Source organism: Podarcis tiliguerta, assembly GCF_965153285.1.
Source record: "Podarcis tiliguerta genome assembly, chromosome: 11".
NCBI classification, from domain to species: Eukaryota; Metazoa; Chordata; class Lepidosauria; order Squamata; family Lacertidae; genus Podarcis; species Podarcis tiliguerta.
In genome coordinates, this window is record NC_139544.1 from 21,751,983 (window position 1) to 21,769,962 (window position 17,980).

General features: G+C 42.9%; 1 protein-coding gene across 4 annotated transcripts in view; it reads left to right on the top strand.

Annotated features, from left to right (window-relative positions):
- EPB41L4A (erythrocyte membrane protein band 4.1 like 4A) overlaps nucleotides 1–17,980 on the top strand; it is a 112,136-nt gene that overhangs the window by 36,609 nt on the left and 57,547 nt on the right. For all 4 annotated transcript variants that reach the window (XR_014503060.1, XR_014503061.1, XM_083403986.1 and 1 more), the window contains exons 4-7: nucleotides 4,594–4,645; nucleotides 7,573–7,651; nucleotides 13,290–13,387; nucleotides 14,821–14,941. Coding sequence is in view for 2 of the 4 variants with exons in the window: in XM_083403986.1 (XP_083260112.1) it covers nucleotides 4,594–4,645; nucleotides 7,573–7,651; nucleotides 13,290–13,387; nucleotides 14,821–14,941 (350 nt within the window). In the remaining 2 variants the exon portion in view is untranslated. The remainder of the gene's footprint in view (nucleotides 1–4,593; nucleotides 4,646–7,572; nucleotides 7,652–13,289; nucleotides 13,388–14,820; nucleotides 14,942–17,980) is intronic.

Below are 17,980 nucleotides of genomic sequence, written 5' to 3' on the forward strand. Positions count from 1 at the left end.
AATTCCAGCTTGCTAAATGAATACGAATATTATTTATTTGTGTAGCTAAAGCACTTAGAAAACAAAATACATAAAACAGATTAAAATGCATTGCATAATTAAAATAATTGTTAAAACCAGCATTCTGTCAGATAAGAGTTTGCCCCATGAAGAATTTCACTTATAATTCCTACAAACCTTTCTCCTTAAAATTGCCACACCAAAGGCATAAAAGGCTACTTTTCCAGAGTTGCCGGGGAACCTGTCTCCTAATAAAAATTTAATGAAGTGCCCAATCAAACTTTCAACTGGGAGATACAAATCTTTGAAGAAGGCTGTTCTTAGGTCCTTATAGATTGGGCAAACTGGTAAGCAATGGGGTGAATCTTCAGGCACATGGGCAAATTCATAAGGAATTGGGCAATAGTGTCCTTCAACTATGGCTTGCTATAGAACACCCCCTCTCCTCCCTTCTCTGTTCTGGGGGTTCTCTTGACACCCCCAGAGCCACTGGGGTAGGAGATGGGGAGAAGCTCTACTGAGCAAGTAAAAGTCCTTGTGCAAGACTTCCACTAAACATACAAGTACTTTATCATACATTCAGATGAATCACATATTTTAATGAACAAAACAAAGACAAACCTTGATTATGTACATTTGACTGAAATCTTGTTTTTTAAAAAAATCAGATGCCCAGCAGTGTGAAGTATTACATTAAGAATACGTAAGCCATAATTTAATCAAGCAGAGATTCCTGACATTCTCTAATGATTTTTAATATAACTTTTTAATGGAATTTTGTATGCCTGCTGTTTCTTTTTTTTTTTTTTAAAAAAAACATCTATATTAAATAAGAAGAATTACACATTTTATTTGTGTTTTAATAGCTATTCCTCATTAATATTTCCCAGCCAGACAAGCAGATCTCAGGGTCTTGCTTTTGAGGTCCTTCCCTATGAGACATGTAGCAGTAAAGACTAGCTGTCCTTAACAAAACAAAAGGAGCCACGCAATTACACATTAAGGACTTAGCTGGTATGCAGCCTTTGTTAGCTTAAATGTGACGTCCACCCTATGAAAATAATTGTGGGTGCCTACAAGCAGTGCTTGGTGAACGTAATTGAATGATTTTAATGAAACACACAGGCTGGGGTTGGCAATATGATATTACACATGTATAAGCGAGTTGAAGCCTGAATAATTGTATGTGTTTGAACTAGTTTAAACACAGTGCTGTGCAATAGCAGAACAAAGTTGTACTTGTGTGTCATGAAAACCGTAGAGCAGTGTGATGAATCTGTAACAGATAAGCAAGCGGAAGGGACCTGTTGAACAAGCATCTTCTCTGTGGAAGTGGAAAGGGGCGGGGGGGGGGGGAATCATGTCTGAGAGGCTGAACGTCTGTAACAGAAGCATTTGATGATTGACACTATCCATGAAAATGGATAATTTTCAACCTAGCTAATGGCTTCTTACAAACAAGGTCAGAGTGCTTGACCTTAATTTGACTCGGTACACAGCAACAGAATGTTAACAGTGCCATGCTCACTTAAAACTTAAGTACAGTCATACATCACTGGAATTTTCAGCTTATGTGTCTTTTTATTTTTGGAACAGTTTAAAGCACACTGCTCTTGACCGCAGCTTAAAAAACTGGCTTCGCCAATATTGTAGAGTGCCGATCGTTAGATGTTAAGATCCAGCACTCCTTACCCATGTACTTGTTTTACTCTTTTAAATTCAATTCCAAAGTCTGTATGAAATTGAGGCGGACTTGGGTTTAGAAAGCTATCATACATAGCTGATGCCTTCTGTGAAATTCCGACTAAAGAGCTTGACATCTCTGGTAGGAGGCTTAAAGGAAAAGATTGAGTATTTTTTTTGTAGATTTGTTGTTGCATGGGAGGAATAGAAGAAATATTTCACAGAGACAAGGCAGCCTCCCTCTGGAAAGATGCCATTTCCTGTGACCAGAAAAAATTACATGCCCTGCGACGGGGTGAGCTCCCGTTGCTCGGTCCCAGCTCCTGCCCACCTAGCAGTTCGAAAGCACGTCAAGTGCAAGTAGATAAATAGATACTGCTTCGGCGGGAAGGTAAACGGCATTTCCATGCGCTGCTCTGGTTTCGCCAGAAGCGGCTTAGTCATGCTGGCCACATGATCCGGAAGCTGTCTGAGGACAAATGCCAGCTCCATCGGCCTATAGAGCGGGATGAGCGTGCAGCCCCAGAGTCGTCTGTGACTGGACTTAACGGTCAGGGGTACCTTTACCTTTAGGGTACATGTAGTAGCAGCGAGTTAGTTTTCTTGTCTGTGGCTCCTTTCTTATGAATGAGATGTTTGACAGATTGATCAGGTAGCTCTGTAGCTTTCTGCCTGTAGTTTTGACTCCCCCCCCCCCAAGGAATCTCCCACATTAAATTTCTGCTGTAGTTAAGTGACATCCTATTTCCATTCCAAAACCATTAGTGTGGAGTGTGCCCCTTCCTTCCTTCCCTTCTCTCTCTGTTACTGAGGGCAAATGCCCACTTTAACAAATCTGTGCCATAAGTACCAAGCCTGCAGCAACGCATAAATATTACACAGTGTCATGACTTTTTGCAGCTGACATGCTGGCAAATAGTGTATTTTGGTAAGCCTGGGCGTTGTAATTGTAGGACATGTTCCTTCATGTTTCTGGTTGTGATAGAGCCCTATAGTGATTTGGCAATTAGATTATTAACGTTAAAAAGGCCTGAAACAAAATGCATATCCACGTACACATAAACGGTATGCTTGGATCCTGCACCTTGATGCTTATTGCTGCAAGGGACTGAAGCACCTGCTATGGGTTTCCAGGTTGTTCAGAATCTGTTTTTAATAGCCTCTACCTTGCCGATCGTAAGGTCGGCGGTTCGAATCCCCGCGGCGGGGTGCGCTCCCATTGTTCGGTCCCAGCGCCTGCCAACCTAGCAGTTCGAAAGCACTCCTGGGTGCAAGTAGATAAATAGGGACCGCTTACTAGCGGGAAGGTAAACGGCGTTTCCGTGTGCGGCTTTGGCTCGCCAGAGCAGCGATGTCACGCTGGCCACGTGACCCGGAAGTGTCTCTGGACAGCGCTGGCACCCGGCCTCTTGAGTGAGATGGGCGCACAACCCTAGAGTCTGTCAAGACTGGCCCGTACGGGCAGGGGTACCTTTACCTTTTTACCTGGAGATTATATCTCTTCTACTGAATTCAGTTTTTCAGTTTAAAGTGAAGGAAGAATTGTGATTTGCCCTTTCTTACATTATAATGCTCTTTTAATGCCTTGTTCATTTAATACAATGTCCAAGATTGATTTGCCACATAATTATTTTTTTAAAAAAAATAACAGCAGTGCTTTTTTGTTATCCTTATGAAGATAATCATGACTGCCATTGACGTGTATGGGGAAGCTTTAGACTTTTGCACACACACAAAAAGATGCTGACGGAATAATAATGTAAAAGCAGATATAATGTTAGTTTGTAATTTTAACTTTTCTTCTTTGGAAAACTTTGCATCTTTTAGATGCTTACAAAGCACATTCTTTTTTGTTTCTGTGTATATCTAGGACAGAAGAGAAAAGTAAGCTCAGTTTGCATTCCATGGTTAAAACATAGTTAGAACAAAGAAATGGCTTCTGATTTGCTCCCTGACAGCAAGTCCTGCAATTCTGGATTTTGTATCATGTAGGAAACAGGCTTCATGGTGCAAGCTAGATACTTTTTGCATAACCATATAGAAAGCTGGGATGCAGGTGGCGCTGTGGGTTAAACCACAGAGCCTAGGACTTGCCGATCAGAAGGTCGGCGGTTCAAATCCCCACGACGGGGTGAGCTCCCGTTGCTCGGTCCCAGCTCCTGCTAACCTAGCAGTTCGAAAGCATGTCCAAGTGCAAGTAGATAAATAGGTACCGGTCCGGCGGGAAGGTAAACGGCGTTTCCGTGCGCTGCTCTGGTTTGCCAGAAGCGGCTTGGTCATGCTGGCCACATGACCCAGAAGCTGTATGCCGGCTCCCTCGGCCAGTAAAGCGAGATGAGCACTGCAACCCCAGAGTTGGCCACAACTGGACCTAATCGTCAGGGGTCCCTCTACCTTTATAGAAAGCTGGTGCATACTATCTTCAATTATTCTAGGATAACATTAGCTTATTCTTTTCAGGGCAAGGTAACACCTTTGTTTTAAAGTCTCTTTATATAACCATATGTATTTATAATAGTTTGCTATAACTGTTCTTCTTCGCATGCCTCCTTGACGAGAGGTCTGGAGGGTGGCAACACACGAGCTGGCCTTTTCTGCAGTGGCTTCTCACTTGTGGAATACTTCCCCCAGGGAGGCTCGCCTGGCTCCTCATTTCCATATCTTTAGGTGCCAGGCAAAAACATTCCTCTTCTCCCATGCCTTTGGCTAATGGAACAATCTATGGCCTTTTAAACTCTTTCTCTGTGTGCGGGAGGGGAATTTTGTTTTTGTTTGTTGCAATGTTATTCATTTTTGTGTTTTCATATTGTACATTGCTCTGTGATTTTTCAGATGAAGGGCACTATAGAAATTTAAACAATAAAAAAAATGAAATAACACAATGACCAGTTTCTATTACTTTTTTCACAGTACTGGCTGGATCCTGCAAAGACCCTTACAGAACATAAGGAACTCATAAACAGTATGTATATGCAATTGGTTAATCATAAACTGTTTCGTGATGGAGAGGCATAGAAAATACTGCAAAGCTAACAGTGTTGACTGCAGATGTCTGATAGTCCCTTGACGTTGATCAATGTTGCTATGTGTGGCTATCTCAAAACTGTATAGTGTACAGCAGTTTGACTGCTAAATACCTGTTTCTTCTCTTTCCAGTCTCACATATCTTTATTTGTTCAAACTATTCCTTACAATACCAGAACTCTTAATTTATCAATTACATTGTTTCTGTATAAACAAGGCTTTCATTTGATTGGGATTCTTAAACTTGCCTATTGAAGCGAATATCTAGAAGCCTGAGTGGTAACTTTGGAACTGCAACAAGCAGGTTTGCAGTAAAACCTGTCAGGTAGATTATCACAATAGGGCTTGAAAAGGCATTGCAGGATAACTGTGATGGAGAAGCTAGGAGTTTGGCAAACAAAGAGATTCGGGTTAAAATAGGAAAGTTTGCCTGTTTTATAACCGTTATGTGAGGGGTCCAAGCAAAAATCCACTTAGTGCTCTTATTAATGTGGAATTCGTTGAAATGTTTATTCTACTTAGTTATTTAAGGTTTGGGGGAGGGGCAAAATGTGTCAGATTGAAGGATATTGAGTCATAAGGCAGTAGAAATCAATCAGAAATCAGATGACTGCAGATATCACAAGAACTGTGAAGTCTGTCAAGCCAACCCTACCCCATACTTGGGAACTCTTGTGGTCAATGACAGATCCAATGATACATGACCACTAGGTGTTCATACAGGGAGTTGTTTTGAATGACTCCCCAGCTGCTCACCTGAGTACAATCCTGTCCAGCACTGGTTGTATCCCTGCCCTGGAGCACTACTGTCTTGACTTGATTACGTTTTTCAATTTCATTTTGTTAGCCTAGTGTCTCTGAAAAATTTTACATATCACTTGGGAAAACAGGCAAACTAATGTGGAAGAAGCAAAGATCATGACTGTCGAAGCAATGATTCTTCAACATCAACTTTGTTGGACTGGTCATGTTGTGTGGATGCCTGATTATCATCTTCCAAAGCAACTACTCTATTCCGAATGTGGGTGGCACTGTGGGTTAAACCACAGAGCCTAGGACTTGCCAATCAGAAGGTCGGCGGTTCAAATACCTGCAACGGGGTGAGTTCCCGTTGCTCGGTCCCTGTTCCTGCCAACCTAGCAGTTAGAAAGCATGTCAAAGTGCAAGTAGATACATAGGTACCGCTCTGGTGAGAAGGTAAACGGCGTTTCCGTGTACTGCTCTGGTTCGCCAGAAGCGGCTTAGTCATGCTGGCCACATGACCCTGAAGCTGTACACTGGCTCCCTCGGCCAATAAAGTGAGATGAGCGCCGCAACCCCAGAGTCGGTCATGACTGGACCTAATGGTCAGGGGTCTCTTTACCTTTAAAAGCAACTACTCTATTCCGAACTTTAAAATGGAAAGCGTAATGCTGGTGGTCAACGAAAGAGATTTAAAGACTCTCAAGGCAAATCTACAAAAATGTAGTATAAACATCAACAATTGGGAAACACTGGCCTGGAAGTGCTCCAACTGGAGAACAGCCTTTACCAAAGGCGTCATGGACTTTGAAGATGCTCGAACTCAGGATGAAAGGGAAAAATGAGGAATGCACGCTTGGCAAATCCACACCGTGATCAACTCCTGCCTGGAAACCCATGTCCTCACTGTGGAAGGATGTGTGGATCCAGAATTGGCCTCCACAGTCACTTACGGACTAACTGTTAAGACCGTGCTCATGAAAGACAATCTTACGTAGCTGCGAGTGATTGCCAAAGAAGAAGAAGCTATTGTTGAGTGGAACTTCTTCATATTTACAGGACCATTCTCTTTCTGTGAAAATGGAGGAGGAATTTCTCATCCATTCTAGGATTTTTTTTGTCTTTTTACTTTTGCTGGGGATGCGTTGACTGACTTTACAGTTCAGGTGGTTCAGAGTATTTTCCCCGGGGGTTCCCTACCCTCACACTTGGGTAATTTTTGCCTGCCACAATTAGACTTGCCATATGTCAGGAAAATTCCTGACATGTCCTGGTTTTCGGGTGTAAATTTTTTTCCAGATTGACAAAACCCAGATGGCAGAGGAAAAAGCTCCAAAAGCTTAAACAAACTTTTTTTTTTGGGGGGGGGAGTTTTCCAAAGAAAGCTCAACTATCTGGGTTTGTTCCCCAAAAAAGTTCGACAATTTTGGTGGTTAATTTAAAAAAGCTCAATAACCGTGTGGGTATCAGGAATTTTACTTTTTGAAATATGGCAACCCTAAGAAAACACTTTCCCCCCTCCATACTAACTCTTGTGATCTCTGCAGTCACCTGACTTCAGGCTGTGTTACAGTTCCTGGTAGGGGTGCCAACCTGAATAAAATATTGTGGGGACCCAGGTAAGCCCCGCCCTGCATAATTGATCACACAACGCAGTGCACCCCCCCCCATTTGAATGGGAATGCCCATCAACTTTGCAGGGATCCGGCCCCCTCAAATATTTTATTGTGGGGGCTGAAGCTGGTTAATGTTATGTGTATGGTGACTTTGCACAGAAATACCAATGTGGTTGAAATCAAGTCAGGAAGGAGAAGATAGAAGATAAAATAAGGCTACAGAGAAACTCATCAATTGCTGATTGCATCTGGCATAGCTTCTCATAATTTTTTTGCCACTCCCTCCATATCTTTGGAGTGATTCATTTTCATTCCTCCCATTCTTGTGTGGCCTGCATGGAATAGGAAAATGCGATGGCTACTTCGGCATTGTCACATATCCAAGTGCATACTTTCTCCAATAAGGTCTGCTGAAATTAATGGAATTGACTTCTAAGTAACTATGTTTAGGATTGCAGGGTGTGCTTTAAAACACACACACACAATTAAATGTTCTTATTTTTTATAGCTGGTCCACCCTACACATTGTACTTTGGTGTTAAATTCTATGCAGAAGATCCATGCAAATTAAAAGAGGAAATCACAAGGTATTGTATGAATAACCTTTAACCATTAGCAATAAGAGTGAGCAGGTGCTTTTAAAGTATCTAGTAAAATAACTATATAAGCTCATCAAGGAAGTATTCCTTTTTAAAAGAGAGACAGAGAGATGGAGAACAACTTGAGACTCTAATTTTCTTGCTATAAATCCTTGTTGGAAAATGATGTTTAACTCTCACTGGTGTTGGAGGGATGGAGTTAAATTCAAAATTCAGCTTATTCATCTCCCTTGTCTTTGCTTATGTTTGTGTTCAAAGTTTTGCCCTGATTGCGGAAGTGTTTTTCCTTTTGTCTTGTTTGAGTAGCTATCAGCTTTTTATTTTGCCATTATGGATCTACTTCTACAGAGAATTTGTTGTTCTCCCATAGCTTTTGTTTTTATTCTAACGTATATGATAATCAGTTGCTGATTGTATTGCATTTTAAGTGGCCCTATTCAACATGCAACCTTCGCCCTGATACAGTGAATGCAGTCTGCATACTAATATGCTTTTTTTTTTTAGTGCATAAAAGCATGTTGCATTGGAGACAGCACATCATATCCAATAATTCAGTAATGTGTGCATGTATTCCTAAGTACTGTATATCTATAGGCTTACAGCCTCACCGGCCCCCTGTTCCAGATAATTGGGGAAATAGAAGAATATAAACACACTGATGAGCATGCAGTTTATAAGGTTATATACAGGAGATAATTTAAGTACAGTGGTACCTCGGGTTACAGATGCTTCAGGTTACAGACGCTTCAGGTTACAGACTCTGCTAACCCAGAAATAGTACCTCAGGTTAAGAATTTTGCTTCAGGGTGAGAACAGAAATCGTGCGGCAGCGGCGCAGCAGCAGCAGCAGCAGCGGGAGGCCCCATTAGCTAAAGTGGTACCTCAGGTTAAGAACAGTTTCTGGTCAAGAATGGACCTCCAGAACAAATTAAGTTCTTAACCCAAGCTTAAGCAACATCTGTTGGGCTGCATGCTCCCCATCCATCCTTGCTACATATTGGTAAATGGCTTGACGTGTGTCTGTTTTCGCACGTATCTAGTCACCATGTGTCAGTAGGCCAGATAACCAGCATTTCTGGTTTAGTTCATTTATTCGTAAGTGAAATGTTTTGTTAAAAAGGAAAATGTTTTTGAAGCGATAGATTATATATTGTTCAAAGAAAAGTGATATATATATGTGTGTATATATATATATATATGTATATATGTGTGTGTGTGTGTGTATGTGTATATATATATATATATATGCTTTCGTAGATTTTCACGGGTACAGGAATGCAGGTTTTGGTGTCCTCGGGTGTCTTCCCGTGTAAAAGTTGGGGTGTCTAGGCGACGTTTCGACGAGGTCTCACTCGTCATCTTCAGGCTGGTGCTTTCGGCTTCTTGTTACTGGAACAGAGCAGGATCTCAGTGTTTGAGTTCCTATAAATACTGTTGAGGAGGTGTGGTGTATAGCCTCCAATGTTCTGGGCAGAGAGGAGGTTCCCAGGCTAGTGTGCCTTTTCTTCTTTTGTTCCTTAATTACTTGAGGGATATCTTGAGTGATTTCTTGAGTGATTTCCTGAATCCCACTTAGGTGGGTCATTAGGTGTGGATTAGTTGCTAAAGCCTTCGTGTCTTGAACTCTTGAACTTTGTGAAGAGTTTTTCTGAGAAGATGGCTGTACTGCACTTGGTTGTGCTCTGGCTTGGCTTCGTGTATAGGGGCGAGCTGTGGTTTTGTGGCCTGTGCCAGCCAGATCTGTGTAGGGATTGCAGGGGGGTGTAGCATCCGGAGGTGCCACCCTGGTTTGGCTACTGGATGGTGTCTGTAATTTATCTGTGGAGAGGGTCTGGGTTTGGGTCTGGTGTGGTTGATTGGTGATGGCGTTCTGTGTGCCTCTGGATCTGGTGTCAGATTTTGTGGGGAGGGCTAATTTCCAGATGTCTGGCAAGCGGGATGTGTCGTCACGCTTGTTCATGTTGTGAGGGTGTTTCTCTATCTCGATGGCTTCCATGATTATTCTCTTGTGGTGATGTTCCATGTTAAAGAGCAATTTGGAATCTGCAAAATTAATTTCGTGTCCTGTTTCTTTCATGTGTTGGAAAAGAGAGGAAGTTTTTTCTTCTTTTTTGACGGCATTCTTGTGTTCTGCGATCCGTGCATTTATTCGTCTGTTTGTTTGTCCAATGTACGTGGCTGGGCAGACTTTGCAGGGTATTTCATAGACCCCTTGGTTTTCCAACTGAATTTTATCCTTGGGGTTTCTGAGGATATTGGCTATTTTTTGGTTGGTGCAAAAGGCTGTTTTGATATTGTGTTTATGGAGGATTTTGCTAATTTTATCTGTAGTGCCCTTGATATAAGGAAGGAGGGCTATGCCATTGTTTTCTTCTGTGTCTTGGTTTTTGGGGGGTGTTTCTTTTTGGATTAGCTTCGTAACCCTGTTTTGCTGGTATCCATTGGCAATTAACACATTTGAGAGATTCTGTAACTCAGTTGTCAAGTGGTCTTCGTCAGCCAGGCGTTTGGTTCTGGAGATGAGAGTCTTGGCTACGGAGTTTATTTGTGCAGGGTGGTGGTGTGATTGTGCATGTAGGTAGCGGTTGGTGTGTGTTTTTTTCCGGTAGATAGTGTGTCCTAGGGAGCCATCAGGTTTTTTGTAGATTAGGACGTCAAGGAAGGGAAGTTGGTTGTTGGCTTCTATTTCCATAGTGAATTGTATTTTGGGGTGTAGGCTGTTGAGATGTGTGAGGAAGCTATCCAGTTTTTCCTTCCCGTGTGGCCAAATTACAAAGGTGTCGTCAACATATCTGAGCCAAAGTTTGGGTTTGTGTTCTGACTTGTCTAAAGCATTGGTTTCAAAGTGTTCCATGTACAGGTTAGCGATGACCGGTGAGAGGGGTGATCCCATAGGTGCTCCTTCTATCTGTTTGTATCTTTGTCCATTGTGGATGAAGTACGTGTTGGTTAGGCAGTGGTTGGTCAGGTCCAAGATGTATTCGGGTCAGGTCCAAGATGACCAACCACTGCCTAACCAACACGTACTTCATCCACAATGGACAAAGATACAAACAGATAGAAGGAGCACCTATGGGATCACCCCTCTCACCGGTCATCGCTAACCTGTACATGGAACACTTTGAAACCAATGCTTTAGACAAGTCAGAACACAAACCCAAACTTTGGCTCAGATATGTTGACGACACCTTTGTAATTTGGCCACACGGGAAGGAAAAACTGGATAGCTTCCTCACACATCTCAACAGCCTACACCCCAAAATACAATTCACTATGGAAATAGAAGCCAACAACCAACTTCCCTTCCTTGACGTCCTAATCTACAAAAAACCTGATGGCTCCCTAGGACACACTATCTACCGGAAAAAAACACACACCAACCGCTACCTACATGCACAATCACACCACCACCCTGCACAAATAAACTCCGTAGCCAAGACTCTCATCTCCAGAACCAAACGCCTGGCTGACGAAGACCACTTGACAACTGAGTTACAGAATCTCTCAAATGTGTTAATTGCCAATGGATACCAGCAAAACAGGGTTACGAAGCTAATCCAAAAAGAAACACCCCCCAAAAACCAAGACACAGAAGAAAACAATGGCATAGCCCTCCTTCCTTATATCAAGGGCACTACAGATAAAATTAGCAAAATCCTCCATAAACACAATATCAAAACAGCCTTTTGCACCAACCAAAAAATAGCCAATATCCTCAGAAACCCCAAGGATAAAATTCAGTTGGAAAACCAAGGGGTCTATGAAATACCCTGCAAAGTCTGCCCAGCCACGTACATTGGACAAACAAACAGACGAATAAATGCACGGATCGCAGAACACAAGAATGCCGTCAAAAAAGAAGAAAAAACTTCCTCTCTTTTCCAACACATGAAAGAAACAGGACACGAAATTAATTTTGCAGATTCCAAATTGCTCTTTAACATGGAACATCACCACAAGAGAATAATCATGGAAGCCATCGAGATAGAGAAACACCCTCACAACATGAACAAGCGTGACGACACATCCCGCTTGCCAGACATCTGGAAATTAGCCCTCCCCACAAAATCTGACACCAGATCCAGAGGCACACAGAACGCCATCACCAATCAACCACACCAGACCCAAACCCAGACCCTCTCCACAGATAAATTACAGACACCATCCAGTAGCCAAACCAGGGTGGCACCTCCGGATGCTACACCCCCCTGCAATCCCTACACAGATCTGGCTGGCACAGGCCACAAAACCACAGCTCGCCCCTATACACGAAGCCAAGCCAGAGCACAACCAAGTGCAGTACAGCCATCTTCTCAGAAAAACTCTTCACAAAGTTCAAGAGTTCAAGACACGAAGGCTTTAGCAACTAATCCACACCTAATGACCCACCTAAGTGGGATTCAGGAAATCACTCAAGAAATCACTCAAGATATCCCTCAAGTAATTAAGGAACAAAAGAAGAAAAGGCACACTAGCCTGGGAACCTCCTCTCTGCCCAGAACATTGGAGGCTATACACCACACCTCCTCAACAGTATTTATAGGAACTCAAACACTGAGATCCTGCTCTGTTCCAGTAACAAGAAGCCGAAAGCACCAGCCTGAAGATGACGAGTGAGACCTCGTCGAAACGTCGCCTAGACACCCCAACTTTTACACGGGAAGACACCCGAGGACACCAAAACCTGCATATATATATATATATATATATATATATAGGGGTTGGTATCCATTGTTAGTCATACTTGGAGCAGACTTGTTGAAATTAATGGGCATGACTAACTTAGGTTAATTAATTTCATTGGGTCTGCTCTGCCTAGATCTTGGTGGATACAACTCAATGAAAACATTATTGAACAGTAAGGCATTGTGCAAATTCCCAGCATCCTTATGGAACCACAGTTGCCAGGATTCTTTCAAAGAAGCTGTGACAGCCAAGTTGTTTATCAGATTGATCTAGAACACCAGATGTATCCCAAGGCTGCTAGTTGTAGTGCCAACTTCTGCTTCTTAGCTTCGTCATCATAAGTTCACAGCGGTACATTCATGGCATGTGTCATGCTTTGTCACAGCTTACATGCTGGGCAAGCTTTTCCATTTCCATTTGATTTGAGATATTCAAAGGAAACAAAACTTAATATCCAGTTTGTGGCGTTTGCTGCTTGTCCCCTCCCAAGCTAACCTGGCAATATTCCGTTTAAATAAAACTGCAACAGCAATATATTCCTATGTTAGGATCCTTATACAGTGGTGCCTCGCAAGACGAAAAGAATCCATTCCGCGAGTCTCTTCGTCTAGCGGTTTTTTCGTCTTGCGAAGCAACCCTATTAGCGGATTAGCGGCTATTAGCGGCTATTAAAGGCTTAAGGGATTAGCGGATTAGCTGCTAAAAGGCTATTAGCAGCTTAGTGCCTTAGAAAAAGGGGGTGGGGAGCGAAACCCCCCCCCCCCAGGAATCGCAAGACATTTTCGTCTTGCAAAGCAAGCCCATAGAGAAATTCGTCCTGCGAAGCGCATTGAAAAACGGAAACCCTTTCGTCTAGCGGGTTTTCCGTCTTGCGAGGCATTCGTCTTGCGGGGAACCACTGTACTTGTATAGTTACTTCTATTTTCTGTCTTTGTTTTAGGTATCAGTTTTTTTTACAGGTGAAGCAAGATGTCTTGCAAGGCCGCTTGCCTTGCCCCGTCAACATTGCTGCTCAGCTGGGAGCATATGCAATACAGGGTATGTGCTTTGTACTGAGTTTCCCTTCATAAATACTAGATTTTGTTTAGGTTTGGTCATATTTAGAGACCTGAATTACAGTGAACTTGAATGCTGAGGGTTATATATTGATTCTCTCTCAAGATAAATTCCAGAGCACCAGCCATGTTAGTCTGTTGCAGCAAACAATCACACATAATTTTGACTGTGTAAAGCTTTGTTGTGGTTAAGTTTTTGAGGACTGGAGTTCCTTTTTTCTTGATATCCCCCTCTATTTTATGGTCTCTAGTGCATAAAAGATTATGCCACAACAAATCTGCTAGCCTTTACAGGTGCCCTAGGACTCTGGTTTCCCGCCCTCCCCCTTCAAAATGGATTATGCAGAGCCAATTTGCATGCAGTTTAAATTCGTTCAAATTCAGGTACTGTGGACTCTCCCTCATAAACAGATGACAGGGAAATTGTGAAAAGCTTTATTGTACTTGATTGTACTGTGGCAGCATAATATTTCCAGGGCTGATTTTGGGGGTTTGAAGGATGTTACAAGTCATTACATAGGTTAGGATAGGTTTAGATTTTGAGTCATTTTATTGTTATAGCTTGTGGAATTCCACGATACAAAAAAACATGCTAAATAGTTGAAAGCTGAGAGAGATCACTAAGATCCTGTCTTTCCCACTCTTGCATCTTCATACTAGAGCTTAGTGCTTTATTCCTAGAAAACTAAGTGCTGGTACTCACCATGAAGCTGTTACAGTAAGCGCCACACTTATTAACAGCTATAAAAGAGGTACCGGTACTACATACCCTTGAGTAAAGGTAAAGGTGAAGGGACCCCTGACCATTAGGTCCAGTTGTGACCGACTCTGGGGTTGCGGCACTCATCTCGCTTTATTGGCCAAGGGAGCTGGCGTACAGCTTCCGGGTCATGGGGCCAGCATGACTAAGCCGCTTCTGGCGAACCAGAGCAGCGCACGGAAACGCCGTTTACCTTCCCGCCAGAGTGGTACCTATTTATCTACTTGCACTTTGACGTGCTTTCGAACTGCTAGGTTGGCAGGAGCAGGGACCGAGCAACGGGAGCTCACCCCATCGCGGGAATTTGAACCGCTGACCTTCTGATTGGCAAGTCCTAGGCTCTGTGGTTTAACCCACAGCGCCACCCGTTTCCCTTTAGTACGCCCTGGAAAAAAGCACTGCTAGAGCTCCAGTTTAAAATAGGAGTGTCCACATCTCCTCTTCTTTTTCATGGGGTTACAGTGATCACACTTTGAAGCTTATGAGGGCTGAGGGAGACACTGAATATCATAAATCAGGTTCACAGATACAAAATACTATTACTAGGAATTAAGCGGGAAAATATATTTAACAACCAGCAAAGTAGGAAAATAAAATAAAATTGTGTAAAATATGTCAGAAAGTGAATACATATTTTAAATTTATTTTAAATACAGCTGAACTTGGAGACTATGATCCATACAAGCATATTGCGGGTTATGTTTCGGAGTACCGCTTTGTTCCAGACCAGAAAGAAGAACTAGAAGATGCTGTAGAACGGATACACAAAACTCTGATGTAAGAATTCAGGTTATAAACTAACGTTGCTTAGGAAATAAAACTGTACAAGGAAAAGGGCGTTAAAGAAGCAGTTCCTTTGTGAGTTGAACTATTGACTGTTGTTTTAAATCTGCTTTCTTATGAGCTGTCTTTCTCTGCAATGGTCAAAAATATAACCAATGCATTTAATACTGGCATCCTTTGTACATTACAATGTATACATTACCACGTGTCTTCAAAATATCTTAAGAGCTGTTGTATGGAAGAGGGAACAGGCTTGCTTTCTTCTGCTCTGGAGGGTAGGATTGAAACCAATGGCTTCAAGCTTACAAGAAAGGAGATTCCGAATAAACATACAGTAAAACTTTCTGACAGTAGGAGCTGTACAACGTGGAACTGTCTCCCTCGAGAGGTTGTGGACTCTCCTTCCTTGGAGGTTTTTAAGCAGAGGTTGGACATCTGTCATGGATGTTTTAGCTGAGATTCTTGCATTGCAGGGGGTTGGGACTAGATGACCCTTGGGTCCCTTCCAACACTATGATTCTATGTCTTCAGCTTACAACCGTAGGCACTATTACACCAATTCATGGAGGACAATGTTATCAATGGCTATTGGTCATGATGGCTCTGTTCTGCTTCCCCGGTTGTAGGTATTATACTTCTGAATGCTAGTTTGTGGGAATTTCAGGTGGGCAGAGTGCTGTTGGGTTCATGTCTGGCATGTAGGCTTTCCATAGGCATCTGGTTAGCCACTGTGAGACTGGGATTCCCGGCTAGATGAGCCATTGACTTTTATCCAGTAAGCTAATCTTACCTTCTTACAGAATGGGTAGACATATAAGGCAGGGCAATCTTAAAGTTATATAGATGCAGAAGCGCAGGAAGAAAAATAATGGCAGAAAGAAAAAAGAGACATCAGCAAGAGAATTAACTTATGAAAGGTTGTCAGTGTTTATAATTTATAAGATTTATCAGCTCATCCGTCAGCAATAGCTGTTTCGTAAAATCTTGCATGTCTTAATCAAAAAGGTGAGAGACGGAAAAACATATTTGAGCGATGAGTCAGGTGGTTAAGTTATGGAATGTGGAGCCAAATGAATAGAGAGATAAGGCCTCCTTGATAAGATGATTGCAGAACTGAATGCCAAAACGTGTAGAAGCTGAAAAACACTGAGATGTCTCTTATTTGGGAGGGATGGGTGATGGGCAGAATTTGTAGCTGGAAAACCAGATTTCAAGGAATTTATTCATATATAAGAATGGAAAAATAAGGTGAACTATCTGGTGAGATGTGCAAAACTATGCAAAAACTTGCGATTCTATAAAAACACTGGCATTACATTGTGTTGAAACATACTGCGAATACAGATGCTATTTATAAAGGTTAACGGAAAAATGTAACCTTATTTTGACAAGTTATTTTAAAATCTTCCCTCTTCCCCCTCCAAAACAAGAATTAAATTGAATTAGGATTTTAAGCCTGTTAGTTTCCTGGGCCTTTTCACGCTTGGCATTAAGGTAAAGGTACCCCTGCCCATACGGGCCAGTCTTGACAGACTCTAGGGTTGTGCGCCCATCTCACTCAAGAGGCTGGGGGCCAGCGCTGTCCGGAGACACTTCCGGGTCACATGGCCAGCGTGACATCGCTGCCCTGGCGAGCCAGAGCCGCACACGGAAACGCCGTTTACCTTCCCGCTAGTAAGTGGTCCCTATTTATCTACTTGCACCCGGGAGTGCTTTCGAACTGCTAGGTTGGCAGGCGCTGGGACCGAACAATGGGAGCGCACCCCGCCGCGGGGATTCGAACTGCTGACCTTTCGATCAGCAAGCTCTAGGCGCTGAGGCTTTTACCCACAGCGCCACCCGCGTCCCAGACTCTTGGCATTGGAATGCATTAAATGCAGTGGGGACCCAGTTCCTGAAATTAGGATGTTGTTCTCCTGATCAGTAAGGATCACCAAGAACTCATGTATGAGTGTAATATAAGATGAGTAATTTAAAAAACCAGAATATTTTTTAATAATAATGAAAGTGATGCTAATTTTGGATAACATTGTGGGGATATCTGTTTAAGTAACCCACCTGATATTTATAAATTACTGTGCATTATGCCACTGTGGGGTGCAGCAAGTTGCAGTGGTCATTTAGAAGAAGATTCCACCTAAAGAAGATTCCACCTAAACATTAGGAAGAACTTCCTGACTGTAAGAGCTGTTCGACAGTGGAATTTGCTGCCAAGGAGTGTGGTGGAGTCTCCTTCTTTGGAGGTCTTTAAGCAGAGGCTTGACAACCATATGTCAGGAGTGCTCTGATGGTGTTTCCTGCTTGGCAGGGGGTTGGACTCGATGGCCCTTGTGGTCTCTTCCAACTCTATGATTCTATTTATAGTGGCTTATCTGCCCCAGCTGACTTGTTGCAGCAGTTTGGGTAGAAGGCAAGCTGGAAATACCGTGTTGGCCCGAATATAAAGCCACACCTTTAGAATTGGAGGCGGGAAATGAAAAAAAGAAAAAATACCTGAATGTAAGCCACTCCCTCGCTGCTCCTGGCTGCATGGGCGGGGGGGGGGGGGGAGAGCCGCGCTTTGTTGCCAGCGGCCTTTCCCCTTCCTCACTCTCTCCCTTCCCAGCCTTGGGGGAGAGGATTGAGAACTATGTGCGGGGCAGGGGCTCTTTGCCCCGCACTCTTGGCCATAAGGTCGCGAATTTAAGCCGTGCTTTAACTTCTCAGGGTCAGATTTGGGAATAAAAGTGTGGCTTATACAGTGGTACCTCTGGTTACGTACTTAATTCGTTCCGGAGGTCCGTTCTTAACCTGAAACTGTTCTTAACCTGAGGTACCACTTTAGCTAATGGGGCCTTCCTCTGCCGCCACGCAATTTCTGTTCTCATCCTGAAGCAAAGTTCTTAACCCAAGGTACTGTTTCTGGGTTAGCGGAGTCTGTAACCTGAAGCGTTTGTAACCTGAAGCATATGTAACCTGAGGTACCACTGTATTTGGGCCAATATGGTATATAACAGCTTTCCTTAATATAAAAGCCAGGGAGAGGGAAGGAGA